Source organism: Corapipo altera, unplaced genomic scaffold (genome assembly GCF_003945725.1).
Source record: "Corapipo altera isolate COAL_440 unplaced genomic scaffold, ASM394572v1 308, whole genome shotgun sequence".
NCBI classification, from domain to species: domain Eukaryota; kingdom Metazoa; phylum Chordata; class Aves; order Passeriformes; family Pipridae; genus Corapipo; species Corapipo altera.
The window spans coordinates 174927-193951 of NW_020884925.1; the positions used below are offsets into that span (position 1 = coordinate 174927).

The following is a 19025-nucleotide window of genomic DNA, read 5'->3' on the forward strand; positions in this document are numbered from 1 at the left end:
TCTTTCATCAGTGACTTTATTTTGTTTATACTTACTGAAAAAGCAAGAAGATTCATTAGCTCACTCCTGAAAGCAAAACCCATTCAAAATCTTTGCTTTCTCCCCCATACCTTTAATTTGCAAATCTGGAAGCGCTTTGCATGCAGTAATGAATTACAATTTGTAGCCCTCCTCTGAAGTCAATGATCGCTAATCTCCTTGCATTATAGAGCTGAGATTAAGGCTGGGACCTTCAAAGAGGCATTCAACCCCAGTGCTGAAAGGCTGGAGTTGAGGTACACAACCTGTGGTTTGTTTGCAGATCCCACCCTCAGGGTGCAGGAACATCCCGAGATCTCTACCACAAAACTTCTGCCTGTTAACCACGAGACTGTTTGGCCATCAGCAGGTCTTTGAGGTGGTAATTGAAGGCTTTCTGGCTTCCCTTCATTTTACCATGCTCCTAGTTTATTTTCCCCCAGTGGTGCAACAATGCAGTAATGGGCACTAAAACACTCTGGAGATTTCCAGATGGGGAGAAAAGGGACGTGTCTGTGTTCCAGAGTATCTGGCAGTGCCCTGGAGCATGAAAAGCTTCTGTGGCCATCAGCTGGATCAGGTGCAAAGCACACAGACTTCTCAGCTGAGACCCTGTGTTTGGAGTTTTGTTTGGTGTCTAACCCACAGAAACACTTCCAAAGGCCTGGGGCTTTTGTATGTTGAAACTTTACCCGTTATTAATTACTGTGCACAATTAAACCTCTAAATTAGCCTTTTGTGTGGATGAACTGTTGTTGTTCCTAGGGGAGTTTCTTGAGGTTTCTTTGGTATGTTGCTGTTTTACTTGCTTTTGCTTTCCCACAGCTCTTCATTTTTTGATTATTTTCCTTATGTTCAATTTTCTTTGTTAAAATAACTTTTTAGGGGACTTTGGATTTTGGCCTGTTGGATAACTAAAGAGCCTGGAGCCGTATTCCTTATAAGGCAGGTCTCTGGCTTTATGCTTGGTATTATATGGCAAGAGCTGAGTTTTGAACTGTGAAAAATGTAAATAGCAATAGTTGGGGTAGAATTGAAGGAACTAGGGTTGAAGAAACTTAAAGGTTGTCTCTTCTCTCCCTTGAGCAAAGATGAAGCAGCTTAGGAGCCCCCAGGATACCAGCAAACATTTAGTTCAGAGCTCTGTGTTTAATACCATTTAATACCAAAGCTCTGTGTTTTTAGATCTTAAGCTCTTGAAATAATGACAATTAACATTTCTCTTCCATTACATCTTCCCTATTTACCAGAGTTCCCAGGCTCATCCAAAATGCTAAACAGGCAGCACCAAGGAGCTGCTGTTGTCATGCAGGAAACAGAAACAGAAGCTTCATGTTTCTTAAGAAAATCTCTTGCTTGGGAAAGCACCACAGCCAGCTTCCAGGAGAAATGGAAAAACACACAGGAGCAAGACACCAACACATTGTTTGGGCAGTGGGAACTTAAATTATTGTTCAAATAATAAATAGTATTTATTTACAAATGTGTGTAAGTGAATTACGTATAAATGTTGTTTGTGTTTCCACTGTTATTGTTATCCAGGGTGTCCATGGAGTCCCCCAAAATCCTGAAGAGCTCTCAAACTTTCGGCAGAAATCTGAGAAGGCTTCAAGGAACCAGGTTCATGCCTCACCAAAGGAGCTGTCAGTAGCCAATGGGACTTCCCACTCCCCTCTGACGAGGAAGGACATGAGGGTGGAAGGACACAATCCTGAATCCAAGTCCAGACTGAGAAGAAGTGGTTGGACTTGCAAGGAATGTTCACAGTGGGTCCCTGATCGGGAAACCTATGTGTCCCACATGAAGAGAAATCATGGAAGGGTAAGGATTCAGATGAGACATTTAAGCTGGGGAACTGGGGCGGAGTCCCAGGCTCCTGCACACCAGGCCTCTGTGCAGGACTGTCATTACAAGAACTGCAAATCTCAGTTTTGGGAGTTTCATCCAGCTCAGGCTTTGTGTTGCCTTGACCTACTTGTGTCAAGCTAATCTTTGTTGCTGGCAGAACATAGGCCAAGATGTTGTGTGCAGCCAGATTTCTTAGTATTTTAGCATCAGGACTTCTTGTTTGATATACTGAGTCACCAACCATGAGCAGAGGCTGTGGAAATCTGGAACATGCTCTTTGATTCCTTCTAATGTGGTTTGGGGAGGGCTGAATTTTCCCACTTGATAAATACCAAGAGACGATGGGGGCAGGGTCAGAATGCTAGATTTTCTCATTTGAATTCTATAGAGGTAGGAAATTGGTCAAATATTTCAGTTGAATACATATATGTGTTCGTTAAACAAGTCTAAGAAGATTTTAAGTGGAATAAAATCTGCATGCAGGTTATAGGCAGGGCTGTAGGAAGATTTTGGAGGAGGCTTGTTATGGGGCAGAGTTGGTTAGTGGGTTGTGGATATACATGGATAACAGGAGGGACTGTATGATGCTCTTTAACATCTTGGCCTTTTCTTGTGCTGAATTATGAGGAGAGAGAAGGGTAAGTGGACTTATACTTCATTGGGGTCCTGCTGCCTTCTGGGGCTGAAGGGACCTTCCACTGAGTTCATTCTGCGGGGGGTCCTGGAGTGAAATGAGCCCACAGGAGAAGCAGCTAATGCAATTCCTATTAAAAATCAGTAAAATTAAGCATGTTTTTTAAATTAAGTCCTGGTTAAATTAAAATTAAGTCCTGGTTTTTATAAGATCAGTTCTGGTATTAGCCAACTGTTGGGCTGAGTCTAAATAGGACTGCAAAGTCTCAAGAGATCTTTATCAGTGTAATTAGATGTTATGTAAGGGATTTTTTTGCATCTGAGAGGTCATATCCAGTTGAAGAGCACAGGAATGTTAGAATCCAGTCAGTGCCTTCCATCTCCCTGCTACTAAAACATGTTTCTGTTCCTCTGCTAGTCCATGAAGAGATACCCCTGTCGCCAGTGTGAGCGCTCGTTCAACGCCTCCAACAGCTTGCGCAGACACATCCGCAATAACCACGACACAGCAAAGAAAGTTTACACTTGCTGGTATGTACCCAGTGCCCTTTTTCAAACTGCTTTTCAGCGACAGGCTAGTCCTTCAAGGTTGGAAGTTGTAATAGCTCGTGTCTGCTGCTCCTGTCTACTCCAGACTCTTAAGTTATTAGAGGGAGAGTGAGGAGAAGAATATGTTAAACACAAGAGATTTGGTGGTTAAAACAAGTCCTTCCTTTTGACTGCACAGTGAATGCCCTTTGGAAACTTAGGGGAAGGTGTGATTTGAGATCTGCGTGTGCAAAATGAGATTTACATTGTGCACCGTTGTGAAACAGCCAATAACATATTGGGCAAGTCTTTCACTGCTTCATGGTTGGTGTGGTCATGCACCACTCTTGTGCCTTCTCCTTGGGTGCAGGAGGTGTGTAAAATGCGAAAGAATCAGATCTTGCCACCACTGTACACAGGCAGAAGTGACTGCACAGGCTGCAGGGCAATGGAGAATTAATCTTGCTGGATTTGCTTGGGAAGTCACACCTCAGAGTTGGAAAATGGATTTGGAGACTTCAGATGAGTTTTGTGAATCAGCAGTGAGTGAAAATCATTGCTGGTGAACATATTTTAACTGTGAATATAGTCTCAGGTGAGGACAAAGCCCAGTGCTTATGAGTCTGCCTCTACAACTGCTGCAGAATAAGTCGTAACACAGAGTGACTGTGCAGACTTACCTCCTGCCTCCTTCTGAGACGTCTTTCTGAATCAGGATTAAAACATATTTGGGATGAAAGGGAAGTTTGCAATGATGTAGTTTGGGGGATTTTTCTAATTTATCTGAAATTTTGGTTTAATGTGAGTGTGTCTGAAGTATGTTGTCACTTTACTGCACTCAAGTTGCTAAAAGCTAGTCTTGAAGAGTATAAGTACATCCCTCAGATACTTAATTTCTTTGGAGACTGTCTAGTGAGCCACAGTAGCTTTTAGTGAATGGATACAGTATTGGCATTACCACTGACACATTGTTTCATCCAAGACTTCTAAACTTTACATTTCTTGTAACTATGCCCTGACTTGGAACCTCTGGAGGAGAGAAATGTTGTCTCCTGGTGTGTTTCATTGTGCTTTAAGTTTGCGGGTGATGGTCTTTGGTGTTCCGTTCACCTGATCTGTACAGATCTGTTCTCTCTGGATTAGTTGTTTTCAAAGTGGTGTGTATCAGGATCAAAGTGAGCATCAGTTGGGAAGAAGGATTTGTGTGGAAATTCCAGATAACCTGGGATATGCCAGCCTACTGTGTGCATTGCCTTTGTTACTGTGCAGAACGACTCACAGCTGTGGATCCACAGCTTCACCTAAGGGACCACAGTCAAGCCAGCAGAGAAGATACAGATAGAAATCCGAGGGGATTGTGGTTGTATTTAGTTCTCCAACTTGTAGTTACTCCTTCACAAAATCTGTTGATGAAGTCTTAATTGAACAGTGCTTGTGCTCTCTTTAATCATTATGATGGGAGACTTACTGAAATCACAGCACTCTTCAGATGAAACCTCTTCTTTGAAATACTGTCCCAGCATCTCCAACAGCTGCTCTTTGTTTGAGTCCAAATTCTCCTGTCCTGTCTCCCCTTTGATCCCTCTTAGCTTGTCCAGAGCACTGCTCTAAAAATCATCTCCCATCTTTGAATTCCTCCTTATCTTCTTTCAGGGCTCTGTAAGGCATCACATCTCCACTGCCCTTTTTTCTCCTAGCTCTGGTTTCTCTTTTCCTTCTTGCCACATGGCATTCTGTATCACTCTTGCCTGTTATTCCTTCAGGGGTTTTGATGCCTTAACTTCGTGTCACCCTCTTCTCCTGGGTTTCCATGTGAAACATGAATAAAATCTGTCACTGATCTGACAACTGGCTGTTTTTCTGATTCCACCATGCTGGCTTGTAGGTGACCGACCTCTGGCTTCTAACATTCCCAGCTGGGATTTCCCCTTCTCCCCCTGCCCTGCTTAGGTCTCTGCCTTCAATTAAATTTGTAAGGAGAAACCAGTGATTGGAGGACTTGCTTGAACACCCCTCTGCCACACTCATCACTGGAGTAGTTCAGGTTAGGGGAGAACATCTTTGCCTGCTCACATGAAAAGAATTCTAAGTTAGGACAAATTGCAAAATATTGGGATATTTTGTGTATTTTCTTTTGTAATTCACTTGGTTATTGTTATAAGATTTTGCTCTTCTTTTCCAAGTCTTAAGTACAAACTGTCTAGAACACTTGATTTTCAACATATTTATTTTTGATAAATACCACTTAATAACCTCTCAGCTTTCCTGCACGAGGGAAAAAAAATCCATCATCATTAAATATTGATTTATCATCTAAGCAATTCCTGTTAAAACTCAGAAGTACTCAATGACCACATCTGTGTTTTCACATCATTGCTGACTGTTGTTTAATTTCCCTCTAGTTACTGGAAGATCAGTAGGAATCTTCCTCTCTCCTGTTAAAAGATGTCTTTGTTGCCCAGAGACTCTTCAGCTCCTTTCTGCTGCCAATGTCTCAGCTGCAATTTGGGCATTTCAGGGAACTCTGGTGTCACTTGCCTCGTTGCTTGGGTCAATGTGCAGCTCATGATTCTTCGCCTGACAGGCAGCAGATCAACTCAAATAGTCAATTTGGGGTTTCTCCATTGCTAACAGAGCCCGCTGTGCTCTTTGGGGGGCTGGTTTGTGTGTCTGCAAGGCCTGGCACTTATTCCAGTAGACCTCGGTCATCCAGGAGTGAAGGTAGAGACCGGGGTGAAGGCATATCCCCTTCACAGCTCCTTTGGAAATGTCAACCAGCTCTCTGGCAGCACTGGAGTCCTACTAAGTTCTAACGTGAAGACTTACCTATAAATGACATGTTCACAAGTTCTTCTGCCTAGGTTATTGGTATTGGAATTTCAGCAGTTTTGTAAGGATTTTAAGTGTGTTATGATACGTATGGTCTGGTAGATATGATGCTTGTTCCCATGGGTACTTGGGAATGCTGGATGCAGGACTAGGTTCTGCTGTAGGACTCCTCAGTGTCACAGAACTCATCATTCTCTCTGTGTAGGTCTCTCTCCTCAGTCTTTTTGGGTTTTTTCTATATGTTTTCTCTCCGGATCACATATCCAGTGTAGGATGTGTCACAGAGGGCCTGATCCCCCACTAGTCCCTGTATTTATTTAACCTGTAAATAAGACTCACCCTACTCTCCTTCATGATTACTGTGGGAAATTGCAAACTACTCTAGTTTTCTCTCAGGGGTAGTGTTTTATTATTAAAATGGTGCTTTGCTGTGTATTTTGGTAATCTAATGGTAGATTACTCACCAGAGTCTTGTCTCCAATGACACCTCTTGGTCTGGCACAATACAAAGAGCATTTCCTCTAATAAATTGTTTTCCTTTTTGTATTTTCAAGGTACTGCACAGATGAAAATCAGACATTTCCTCAGCCATTCATGCTGGAGAACCACATCAGCCTCATGCACGGCATCAAAAACCCAGACCTGTCCCAGATGGCCAAAGCAAAAGCTCCAGAGAGAGACACAGCAGAAGTAACTGATGTTATTTTCATGAAAAATAAACGTCCAGTTAAATGTACCCAGTCAGTAGCTGTTCACTTGGGGTGTTGAGTCAAGCTGCAGCCTTGTGCCAGTCAAACCCTCCCATCCATAGGGCGGATTTCCTTCCCCCTCTCCATTCCATCCAGCCTGCTTCTCTCTTGCAGGGTCAGGAGCAGCACTGAGAGCACAGCTGAGCTGCACCAGCACCAGGACAAGGGAGTTTGTGTTTTTCAAGATTTTTTTGACCATGTGGCCCTGTGTTTTACTGACCTTTTTTCAGTCTACTTTGTAATTCAAGTTTGTTATGGCCTTTGTTTTCCCCTGCCATCCTGTTCATGAGCATGGCACATTTTTCTTCTTTCTCCCTTATGTTTTCTACTAGTTATAAAAGATTTATTTTCTGTTTTAAAATACTTACTAGATCCATTACCTATGAGAACTGCATTTCTCCTAAGTTGGACTGTGTAATTTTGTATAGCAAATGTGTGATATCTTGGGTTGGTTTGGAGTGGAGGTTTGGCTGATTGGGCTTCTTTGCTCCATTATTTTAAAAATATACTTTTTGCATATCACTGCAGGAACATAAGCAAGTGAGCCATCCTCATGGGAGAAGAAGCTGCAGGATTCTTAGAGAGAGAGGATGAGTTACTGAGAGATGCCACAAAGACAAAGCTTGAGTGGAGGGAAAAACTTTCAGAGTTAGATTTGAGAAGCATTGTTTGGGCTAATGATGACCCCATGTTCCTCAGCTGCCCCTGCTCTGTGGGCTGCTCCTTCCCACACCAAATTGTTACACAGAGAGGTTGTGGCTGCTCCATCCCTGGAAGTGTTCAGGGCCAGATTGGACAGGGCTTGGAGCAACCTCATCTAGTGGAAGGTAGAACTGGATGATATTTAAGGTCCCTTCCAGCATAAACCATTCTAAACTCTTTCTCCATCACTTTTCTGCCCAGCCAACCTCTCACAGCATTCCCATCTTATGTCACAGGACAGCAGTTGAGATCCTGCCCATGGGGTGAGGTGTTTGGGTACTGGTAGGGAACGGAATGCCCCAGGAATCCCTTGGGCATGGCTTCACCCTCAGGTGTCTTCAGACACGCGTGTGGATTTTAGCACTTATTATTCTGTGGGTTCAAACAGTGAAGTAACTTTTTAATCTTGTTTTTTTCAGGCAAAATCTCCAAAGAGGATGGCACCGGATGAGCTGGGTCAGGCAGAGACCACTGTGGGTTTGGATGAGCCACCAGCCAAAAAACTGAAAGCACCTTGGAAATGCGCCAAGTGCGGCTTCACGACGGACACCCGGACTGAGTTCCAGGAACACATACCTCGGCACAAGACCGACAGCTCCACCTTCCAGTGCTTGTTCTGTGGCCTGTGCTACACCTCCCACATCTCTCTGAACAGACACCTCTTCATTGTTCATAAAGTCAAAGATGAGGAGGATGAGGAGGAGGAGGAAGAAGAGGAGGAGGAAGAGGAAGATGAAAGGCAGAAGTATCAAGTGGAGATGAGTGAGAATGGACATGAGAGCTACAATGGAGAGCTGAACACTAGGGCAGTAGAGGAGAACAAATACAAAGAGTGCAAAAGTGACTCAGCTCTTTGTGAGCACAGTCAGACGTGTGGCGCAGAGGGCCCCAACAGCACCTCACAGAACAATCATGCAAAGTCTCTTAAGACTTAAAAATGAAAAAAAACCCTTTTGGTTGGTTGGGGTTTTTTGGTTGGGGGGTTTTTACTCAAAATACAGGGTGGGGATTGGGGCAAATCTTTGAAATATTCTATTGATTTCTTGGGATGGACATTGCTTTCCGTTAACTTCCATTTATAAGGGAAATTTAAAATCAAAAAAAAAAAAAACAAAACCCAACCCTACCATTGCATCCTAAGCACTAACTCTCTGCCAGCCCAGAGAGGTGAAAAGGGAAAGCAGGGCCAGAATCCTCGCTGGAGCTTGGCCAACTCCTGAGGATCCAGGAGCACTTTGCAGCTGCAGTTTCCTTCAGATGAGCTCTCCTCCTTCGAGTGTGCACTGCCTCAGCCTCTGCCTGGAGCCCCAGCCACGACTTCCCTATCTCCCTTTCTTTCTCCTTCTATTTATGGCTTCTTTTTTCTCTTCCCATCCTGCCTTTGTGTTACTCATTTTAACTCATAACGCTGGCTCAGCAAAACGCGCTTGTCAGGACTGTGCTGGTCCAGGATCCACGTCACAGGGGACGGGTTCGAGCTGTGAGTTGTGCTGGTTATTCTTAATTGCCCGAATAACAACCTGCTTTTCTAAAATGCAATTTAATGAAATGTCTTGGACATGAGTCATCCTCGGAGAGGATTTCATAGCCCCTGTCTTCCTAGGTGAGCACAGTTAAGGAGGGCCTGGTCCCCCTCGTGTGTCAGTGGAGTTGTGCTGCCAGAAGCCATTCCAGGATGGGTGCTGCCAGGCCTGGTGCTTAGTGGCTTGTCCTGATGGGGAGCTTGGGCAGGTTGGCAGTATCACCAGAAGGGGGAAACATCACCTGCTCCATCTGTGGGGTCAACTGGAGTGAAACCATCCTGGAGCTTCTGATGGCATCGGTGCCAGGGCTCTCTGACCAGCTCTTTTTGAGGGGAGAGGAGCAGAGCAGAGCAGAGCTCACAGAGGCATTGGAACCAGTGGGAGCCATCGTCCTGTGGCGTGGTGGGGCTGGTGCTCCAGCAGTAGCTCCTCTCCTGCTGTGGCTCCGCATTGCCTATCACTTAGGAGATGTTTCTTTCTATGTAGTCACATTGACTCTTTCCTCCCTCATTCATTGTCACACCCACGCTTCATGTAATATAATTACCTTCTATACCATTATTTTTTTCATTCTGTTGAGCCAGAACCCCGCTCCTTATTGTTTACTCTGACGATGTTTAAATAATTTAAGAACTATTTATCTCCTTGCATTGGGCTTGTCGCCATCTCATCTCGCCATGTTTGGATACGGCCCACTGGGGCTGTCTGGATGTTGGGTGGTGTGTCGGTTGATGGGTAGGGTTTGGATGAAATGGGCCAGTGGTTGTATGGAGGGTTGTTTAGATGGGGTGTCAGATGGGATGTTTGGGTACATGGGTGTCAGTTGGATGTGTGTGTCAGGTGAATGGATGTCAGATGGGGGTTGGTTGGATAGGAGTTAGTTTCAATGGGTGTTGATTGGATGGGGTGTTCATTAGATGGGGCGGTGATTGGATGGGCCATCAGTTGAATGGACTGTTGGATGTGAGGTGTGTGTTGGATGGGTGTACATAGGATGAGTGTTGGATGAGTGTGCATTGGATGGGGTGTTGATTGGGTGTTGTGTCAGATGTGGGGTGCATGTTGGATGGGGTGTTGGTTGGGTGTTGTGTTGGATGTGGGGTGTATGTTGGATGGGATGTTGATTGGGTGTTGTGTCAGATGTGGGGTGTATGTTGGATGGGGTGTTGGCTGGGTGTTGTGTCAGATGTGGGGTGCATGTTGGATGGGGTGTAGGTTGGGTGAGGTGTCAGGTGGGGTGTTGGTTGGCTGCAGTGTTGGATGGGGTGTTTTGGATATGGGGTGTCAGTTGGATGGGGTGTCAGGTGGGATGTTTTGTTGGATGTGGGATGTCTGTTGGATGGGGTGTCGGGTGGGGTATCGGTTCATTGGGGTGTCGGGTGGGGTGTTGGTTCATAGGCGTGTCGGTTGGATATGGGGTGTATGGTGGGGTGTTGGTTGGATGCGGTGTTGAGTGGGGTCTTTCGTTGGACGTGGGGTGGCGGTGATCCTCGGGGACGCGTTCCCGGTGCCCTCCGCAGAGTTCGGGATGGGGAGCACCCCCGGGCCCCGAGCGGATCCACCCCCGGAGCCGCCCACCCCGCGCGGCGGAAGCGGCAGTGACGCGCCGGAAGCGGAAGCGGGGCCGGCCGGGCGGGAGGAGGCGGCGGCGATGCTGTCGCTGGACTTTCTGGACGATGTTCGGCGCATGAACAAGCGGCAGGTGCCGGATGGGGCGGGGGGCCCGGGGGGAGCCGTGGGGCCGGGTGGTGGGGGGGGCCGGTCCGCCCTGCCCTGCGCGGGTGGCGGGGCCTGACCGACCCACCCCCCCCCTCAGCTGTACTACCAGGTGCTGAACTTCGGCATGATCGTGTCCTCCGCCCTCATGATCTGGAAGGGGCTGATGGTGGTGACGGGCAGCGAGAGCCCCATCGTGGTGGTGCTGAGGTCAGTCCCGGGGGTGTGGGGGGTTAAACCCCCTGCGGGGTCGGGCCCCCGACGGGGATTCCCTGCGGGCATGGGGCAGCTGGAGGCTCCTGCCCCGGCCCCGGCGGGCGAGAGGCTCAATGAGAATCCAGGCTCAGGAATAGCGAGGGAAGAGGAAGTGGGTAAAAACAGCATCTCACCCACTACTCTGTCAGCTGGCTGGGCTAGGCTTAAGGGGGCTTGTGAAAAAGAAAAAGAGGGACTTTATGAACAGGCAAGTAGGGGACAGGACAAGGGGGAATGGCCTCCCACTGACACAGGGCAGGGTTACATGGGATACTGGGAAGAAATCCTTCCCTGTGAGGGTGGTGAGGCCCTGGAACAGGTTGGCCAGAGAAGCTGTGGCTACCCTGTCCTTCAAAGTGTTCAGGGGCAGGTTGGATGGGGCTTGGACCAACCTGGTCTAGTGGAAGATGTCCCTGCCCACAGCAGGGGGTGGAACTGGATAGGCTTTAAGACCCACTCCAACCCAAATCTTTGTGGGATACTGTAGTTCTGTGACTGTCCATTACAGAGGTGGTCCTGAGGATCATCTGTCACTGGATGTTTTGGGTATAAGATGTTGCCTTTGCAGCAGCACTGTGCAGTGGGTACCACCAGTGCTGGTACCAGTGGTGTTACTCCCACCCTCCTGCTGCCTTGGACAAATTCTGTGAGCTTCCACTGGATGCTGGCACAGATGCTGTTCTGCATCCACACTGGCCTTTCTCTGTGTTTCTGTTTGGTGCTCATGATGCAGAAATGATGTAATACCACGACCACGTGGCACTTACCAAAACTCCCTCCTTGATGCAAAGCATAAGGTAGATGTTTCCTGCTGTTCCTCCCAGTGAGTAAGACAGGGGGCCCTGAGGTCACATCCCCTCTTCAGCGATGTGATCTGCTGTTCTGAAGAGCAGCTGCTGCGCAGTCTCCAGATAAAACATGAATGTACGCGGTACTTAAAGTTCATCTTTCTGTTTTGCATTATTTATGTGGAATTAGGAAGAATAAGTAGTTGCTAACAATTGCCATTTACAAGACATGAGAAAAATAACTTGAGTCAAGGTGCCTGAAATGAGATCATTAAGCAAAGCGATGAATCACAATAACGAATTTTTCTCACGCGCATCTGTTCCAGATGGGAATTCAAGAGTCCAATATTTTCAGTGCTTTGTTCCTGAGGACAATCAATCTGTAAAAAATAAATTAAAAAAACTTACAGCACTGCCAGTGTTGCCCTACCAGAGGTGAGCTCAGAAATCAAAAGATGCTGTTTGTCATCAGCTTTTTGCTTATTCAGAAAGCTTTTCCTATTGGATGTGCTTGTAACACCAGGTGCTGGCAGTGCTCTTGTTCCAAAAAATCCAAATTGCTGGTACTGTGGTGATTGAAAACCTGGTGATTGCAATAGAGGTTACACAGATGCCTGATCTCCAAGGTGGTTTTTCTTGGGAGCTCTTCATCAAGGTTCCAACCGGGCCTTGAACGCTTCCAGGGATGGATGGGGCATCCACAGCTTTTCTTCTCATCAAGGTTCTTTGAGATTTTTCTTAAAGGACTGTAAACTCTGAAACCTGATTCTGAGTGTTTAAATATTGTTCAATTGCTCCTCTTCTCTCTTTCAGTGGGAGCATGGAGCCTGCGTTCCACAGAGGAGATCTCCTGTTCCTCACGAACCGAATTGAAGATCCAATCAGAGTGGGAGAAATTGTCGTCTTTAGGATAGAAGGAAGGGAAATTCCTATAGTCCATCGTGTCCTGAAAATCCACGAGAAGTATGTTAAGGATCTGGCTGTTATGTACCTAAATGATATTATTCCTCATGTCCTTGGGTTAATGAGTGGCTGGGACGTCAATAATAGATATGCAGGTGCTGTGGGAAGTAACACAGAAGTTTCAGAGAAGCAAAATCTGCCCTCCTTGGTTTACTTGGAAAGATCATTCAGTAGAAAGCACAAGCTGGGGAGTCTGTGCCAGTCTCCTGGACTCTCCAAGTTGTACAATTACAGAATGGTTTGAGTTAGAAGGGACCTTAAAGCTCATCTCTGCCATGGGCAGAGACATCTTCTGCTAGACCAGGTTGCTCTAAGCCCCATCCAACGTGGCCTTGAACACTTCATGGATGGGGCAGCCACAGTTTCTCTGGCCAACCTGTTCCAGGGCCTCACCACGCTCACAGGGAAGGATTTCTTCCCAATATCCCATGTAACCCTGCCCTGTGTCAGTGGGAAGCTGTTCCCCCTTGTCTTGGCACTCCAGGCCCTTGTCCCAAGTCCTTCTCCAGCTCTCTTGGAGCCCTTTAGGCAATGGAAGGCTGACACCACTTACTGTGTCCTGTGCCATCCTTTCCACCCCGAGCTGCTGTGCTGTCTCCTGTAGTACAGCTGCATTTGTGTGTTTGTGAAGTGACTCTTGTAGAGGCAGAGCTGTGGCAGGGAGTATTTTGTGTGTAGAATGTGATGTTTTAAAGCTTGTTTATGGTCCTGGTTCCTGCTGTCCTGCAGAGTCTGTGTGTTTCATCCCTGTAGGAAGTTGTGTGTTGTTATGCTCAGAGTCTCCATGTACTGTTTGGTTTCTCAGCACTGGGCAGGTTGTGTGTGTGAAGGAATGGAGTCAGTGGTTTGGTGGCTGACCAGTTGTCTGGCCCAGCTCAAGGTCAACCAGCTTTGTGCACAGAAATAGTGCAGCTGGAATCCTGGCTCTGAGGAAGCAGTACCTCTCCCAGGAGGCAGAGCAGATTCTTTGCTGTTCAGATTTGTTCTGTACCCAAAACTTTGAACAATGTCGTTTTTCAAAGTGCCATTCTTTGATACCACTAATTTAAAAAGAAGGTCAATTTACAGGGTGAATTTGATACCTGATGTTGCACATGCGCTTTTTGTGATGTTGTGGGTACTCTTTTAGGTGAAATACAACTTTCCTCCTTTCCTGTTCTGTCCAGCAGTTCCTCTCCAGATGTTACCCACCTTTCTTTTTTTTGCCTATCTCTATCTCAAGATACTAAGGTATCCAGCACTATTTTTTGTTTAAATGTAATACGACCTTAGTGCCAATCCTGGATTCTGTGAGGTGAAGCTGTTCTCCGGTATTTTAGGTTTCATTTAACTAAAACAACCAAACCCAAACCTGATCTTTGTGTTAGGAGGGAGAAACTGAAAAAATCCATATTGTGACCTGAAGGCAGGACTTGGGTGTCAACTGCTTCTTTCACTACTTAAATAATAGTTTTCTGGTGCCAATTTAAAGAGAAAGGTCTCTGCAGAAGCTGACAGGAGTGTCAAAATGCAGGAAAACAGAAACAGTGTTTTTCATGATTATGTGGCAACTTAGGCCACAGTTCACATCAGTATTGTGTCAGTGAGAAAGTCTCTGTTACTTGCTGGCCTTTTCTTCTTGTTTCAGCCCAAAATTGAGTTCATTCTTTATCACTAACAAAGAGTCTGCGGTCAAAATTTACTTAGTGGGTTTGGAACAGGACAGCCAGACCAGCCTTCACTCAGCTCTCAGACAGCAGAATACTGTGCTTGGGGCTTGTCATACCGCGTCCTGATAGAGCCTTGATTGTGCTCAATAAGGTGCTGTGCTCCTGTGCCATCACTCTTCAAAGCTAAACTACATTATCTACACCTTTGGAGATCTTTATCTTTTCCCAGGCTGTGTCTCTAAGCTCCTGGAGTGTTTGTTGTTCCCACATGACAAGCCAGGTGTGCGTTGGAGAAAGAGCTGTTCTTTTTCCCCGCCGTTTTTTTCCTTCCAAGCTTCTCCTGTCAAGGAACACATGTTGGTATTCAGGCATGATGAAAACAGCATGAGCTCCAAAGACCTTCTGTGTGCTTTCCTGTGCTGCATTTGATGTGTTGTTTCTGTGAGAAAGCTGAGATCCAAACACTGAGCACACTCCTGCTCAGCCCCTGCCTGCAGGTGCCACAGGGAGGTGAGAGTGCCTGGCTGATCCCTGAGTAGTGGCACAAGCTGAATGGGAATGGCTGGGGAAGGATCTATAAAACTCTTTCCAGGTCAAAGCAAAGGTTCATCTGCTCCAGGATCCTGTTTCTGGCAAGCTAATTAATTCATCTCAGGATGAATTAAAGAATATATAATTTCCCTGCTTTCTGCAAGTTCGAAGTTCAAGCACAAAGTCCCAGTTCTTTATGAATAGCTTCCTTCTCTCTTTTCCATGGAGTATCTGATCACCTTTTGAACCAATATAATTTTTTAGCAACCAAAATACCCTTGCTCAGAGACAAGGTTTAGTTTGTGCTGTGGCTAGTTCTGCATAGCACCTTCTCTGTCTTAGTTTTAACCCCTTACCTCTTGAGTTCCTTTTGGTTCCCTCTGGGTCTTGCATTGGAAGAGACAGTGAAAAGCTGTTTGATTGTTGTATGTCATTTGTGTTGGACTGCCTCATATCTCCCATCAGCTCTGTCTTTTCCAGGCTGAAGGTCTTTTGCTTCTTGTATAGGAGTGATTCCAGGCCTTGTCATCCATTTCTGAACCTTTACCAGTTCTTCCCTCCAATTGCAGAAAAGGATGTAGGGGGTTCAGCACTGCCTAAAGCATTCCACCTGTAGGCACACCATGAGTTCGTGTAGTATCGTCATGGTATTATTTGGTTTTTTCCATCCTCCTTTCCTAATAACTTCTAAGTTTCAGCTTGCTTCTGCCCACTGCTGAGTAGAACTGCATGCTTCAACCCCAGACTCTCCTTCTGGGTGATACAGGGAGCCCAGAACATTTGTGTGAAACAAGAGAAGCATCAGCACGAGTGAGGTCAAAAGCCAAGAGGCTGCACCTGTGTGTGCCTCATCCTGCTGGTTCTGTTCTTAAACTCTGCTGTAAAGCTTGGCTGGGGCCAGAATTCATTCTTTCCTTGGCAGTTTTTTTCCAAACCATCTGCTTTCTGCTGCATTTGACAAGAGTTTCCCTGTCTCATCCTGCTCAAATTGTAGGACACGGTTGCTTCAAGTGCCCTTGTGTTGGGCTCTTCACACTTGTTCTGGAACAGCTTTTAACGAGCTCCTTCCCTGCCTTATCTGCCTGTCTTGTCTTTGCCAGGCAAAATGGTGACATCAAATTTCTGACAAAGGGAGACAACAACGCCGTGGATGACAGAGGGCTCTACAAACGGGGGCAGCACTGGCTGGAGAAGAAGGACGTAGTAGGACGAGCCAGAGGGTGAGTGAAGTGGTGTGGCTTTGTACACGGCCCTCCCTGAGGCCACGTGGGAATTCCCCCTCCTCTTGAGCCCTCCCTGCTGGGTTTTGTGATCTGTCTGAAAGTGTGGAGAGCTCAGAAGCACAGGTGGTTCAGTTCTGAGCTTGGCTTAAGGGGAGATATCAAGCTGTGAGCTGCATCCCAAGATGGTGATGCCAGGTGGACATGAGTGCAAGAGCAGCAAATGCTCAGGCTTGATCAGAATTGCCATCAAATTTATTCTGTGAGGTTCAGCCTTTGTAGGAAAGTAAGATCTGAACCAGGCAGAGGTTGAAACATGTTCTAGGGCTCCCACTCAGCCCCACTGCTACAGCTACCCTGCCTGGGAGGACAAAATCCCCAGCCTGTTGATTATAGCTCTCAGCATGACTCTTCTGCAGCCTGGAATAGTGTTTGTTTTAAGAAAACCTTTATTCTTGTAGATTCGTGCCATATATTGGAATAGTGACTATCTTAATGAATGATTATCCAAAATTTAAGGTAAGAGCTCTTTCATTTCCTACCTGCTTTTCCCACCCCAGCTAAAATTCCTTCCTGAGAACACAGGCAGAACCCTGTGTCCTGTACGTTTGCTGCTGCAGATGTGAGTGTGCGCTCCTGAGTCTCCTCTGCTCTCTCTTCCAGTATGCAGTCCTCTTTTTACTGGGTTTGTTTGTGCTGGTGCATCGAGAATAGCCCCTTGCACTGAACTACGAGGTGAAGGTGCCATGGATTTTTCTAGATGAACGTTTTAAGTAGCTGATGGTCCGAAGTGCCAGGAGGAAGAAGAAAACCTGCATTTCAAAGCTTCTTGCCAGTTTGGGTTTGTTTTGGTTTTTACTGCGTAAGGGCGAATGTTTGTCACAGTATTTCCAATGGTTTGTCACACTTCAGCCTTTTTAGTGAATTTTTATATTAAAAATTTCAGCCAAACTGTTTAGTGTTTGTACTTTGAAGCTGAGCTTCCTCTCCAAGTGCCTCCGGGACCGTGTCCTCAGTCTGTGCCTCACTGGGCCAGGTGCCCTCTCCCTGTGCTGACTGAACTGTCCAATGGTGAGCTGTGGCTGTGACGGTTTTTTGCCAATTCAGAACTGGAATAAAGATTTTTCCTCTCGCCCAGTACGAGCCCTGCCACGTTCTTTGTTACTGCCCTGCTGGGAGCAGCCTCCTTGCCCAGTTTCTGGGGGATACCTGGGCTTTGCTGTTGTAGACTGACTCCTAGAGGCACCATCTAACTTGTCCTCTCTTCACAGAGCAATAGCAGCTGCTCCTTTCATCTCTTTTTGGAGAATAATCTGTCCTGAGCTGTAGATCTGTTTAATATTTCTGTTTCTGTAAATCACACCGAAATAATCTGCTTCAAGACTGCAAGGTATTTGGGGCAGAAGATGGCAAAGTATTACTTCATGCATTGTAGCACTAGGTAACAGAAGGACTGAGATGGGAAATAGCCACAGCTGTTTGTCAGGGATGATTTAGCACAAAGCAATAAGAAAAATTGTCTAGTTTTGGAAAAGGGTTTCAGGTCTCTGGTACTCCCTGCAGTTGACCAGGTCTAACAACTCACCTGAAAGCTACAGACTGCCCTGAGGTCTGATTTTAAAAACCTACTTGTCACTACGTGCAACAGCTGTTTTTGTGGGCTTCTCATTCAGGCTCGTGGTCCTGCTGGTGTAGATGTGGTGTCAGAGAGAGCCCAGGGCAAAGGTACAAGGTAATTGTAGTTATCAGCTCTTCACACTACAAGATTCCACAGCAACAGGGATCAGTGCAGATCATCACAGCTGCCACTCGCATGGCTTGTGTAAGGCAAAAGCAGTCAGGAAAGGCAAGGACAAAACCCAGTGGGGTGTTCATGGCTGTTTTCAGTCTCTTGCATATGTCCCTCATTGGGTTTGTCAGGTCTGTCCCATCTCTGGAGTTGAATTGGGCCATTAGTTATGTCCGTGGGACCATTTTGTTGGTTTTGGCGTTGCCTAGTGCTTTGTTCCCTGAGTATGATAAAGCAAAAAATCACCTGTGGGACACGACAAAGAGTCTACAAACAGGTCCAGCCCCCAGCACTGAACCTTGGAGCTGTGGCTCTAAGTAATCGTAACTTAGTAATAAAAATGGTAATAAAAGCTGTATCTCTTGCTCCCATTGTTAGAGCCCATGAGGGGAGGATGTGGATACAGTTTCTCTACAAAGCTTGGATTGGATGTTCTGTCAAAAGTCAAACCCAGGCAGCAGTGAGAGAACATAGAATCCCTAGTTGAGAGCTGCCATCACCATGGAGCACTTTCCTCAGGGCTTGGAACACCTTCCTGAGGATCTGGAACAGTATTTCTGCCTTTGCAAGTTGTGCTGAGGCTGAATTCGTCCCTGCCTTGCCTTCAGCTTGAACAGGTTTTGTGCATAAATGGGATTTTAAGTTGGGCTCACACAAAGTGCTGAGTTGAGTTCATCTGAAAGCTGCTAATCAACACGTCACTGGTAGTGCTGCTGCTGCTGCTGCTGCTCTGGAGTCCCCTCCACTTCACACCTTCTCCAAACATCTGAGCATGGAGAAGCAGTCGTGTTCCTGTCACTGAGTTAATGTAACAAAAGAAAAAGACTAAAACAGAAAGGATTTATGATTATGGAGCAAGGATTAGATCTTCAACTGCTGAGCCCCCAGTTTTTGGCAGGATGACCATGGCTGGTGTCAGGAGTCCCTGTGGCTGGAGGACACACTCGTGGCAATGTGGGTGCCAACCCCCATGTGGGCTCTTGTAGGACGGTGTGCCCTGCACGTGCATGATGCTGTGTGAAGGAATTGACCAGAAAGTGCTTAAAAAATGCAGGCTTGTTGGGGTGGGGGCGGGCTGGAGCCTGCTGCAGCCCAGCTTTGGGACTTGTCTCTTTGGGGTCTGCAGGCACTTGAACAGAAACAATTGCCCTAAACAGGGGGCTGTACTGTGGGATTTGGGAATTCATCTCTGCAGCCTGTGCTCTGCCTGTTTTCAGCTCAGTGCAGTTCTGCTACCTGTGGCCGTGAAGTGAGGTGTTGGCTCTAATTAGGATAAACGAGCAG

The 19025-nt window shown here is 46.4% G+C and overlaps 2 protein-coding genes across 2 annotated transcripts in view; both read left to right on the forward strand.

Moving 5' to 3' along the window:
* The window catches only part of ZNF592 (zinc finger protein 592), a 36116-nt gene extending 26636 nt beyond the window's left edge, over positions 1-9480 (forward strand). Inside the window, exons 7-10 of the mRNA XM_027657740.1 lie at positions 1561-1839; positions 2918-3030; positions 6411-6546; positions 7727-9480. Of these exons, the coding sequence (XP_027513541.1) occupies positions 1561-1839; positions 2918-3030; positions 6411-6546; positions 7727-8242 (1044 nt within the window). The 3' untranslated portion in view covers positions 8243-9480. The remainder of the gene's footprint in view (positions 1-1560; positions 1840-2917; positions 3031-6410; positions 6547-7726) is intronic.
* Positions 9481-10404: 924 nt separating this feature from the next.
* On the forward strand, positions 10405-17092 carry SEC11A (SEC11 homolog A, signal peptidase complex subunit). Its single transcript, XM_027657834.1, has 6 exons — positions 10405-10532; positions 10647-10756; positions 12403-12552; positions 15833-15952; positions 16414-16471; positions 16616-17092. Exons 1-6 carry the CDS (start codon positions 10482-10484, stop codon positions 16664-16666), a joined length of 540 nt encoding a protein of 179 aa, XP_027513635.1. The 5' UTR covers positions 10405-10481; the 3' UTR covers positions 16667-17092.
* The last annotated feature ends 1933 nt before the right edge of the window (positions 17093-19025 follow it).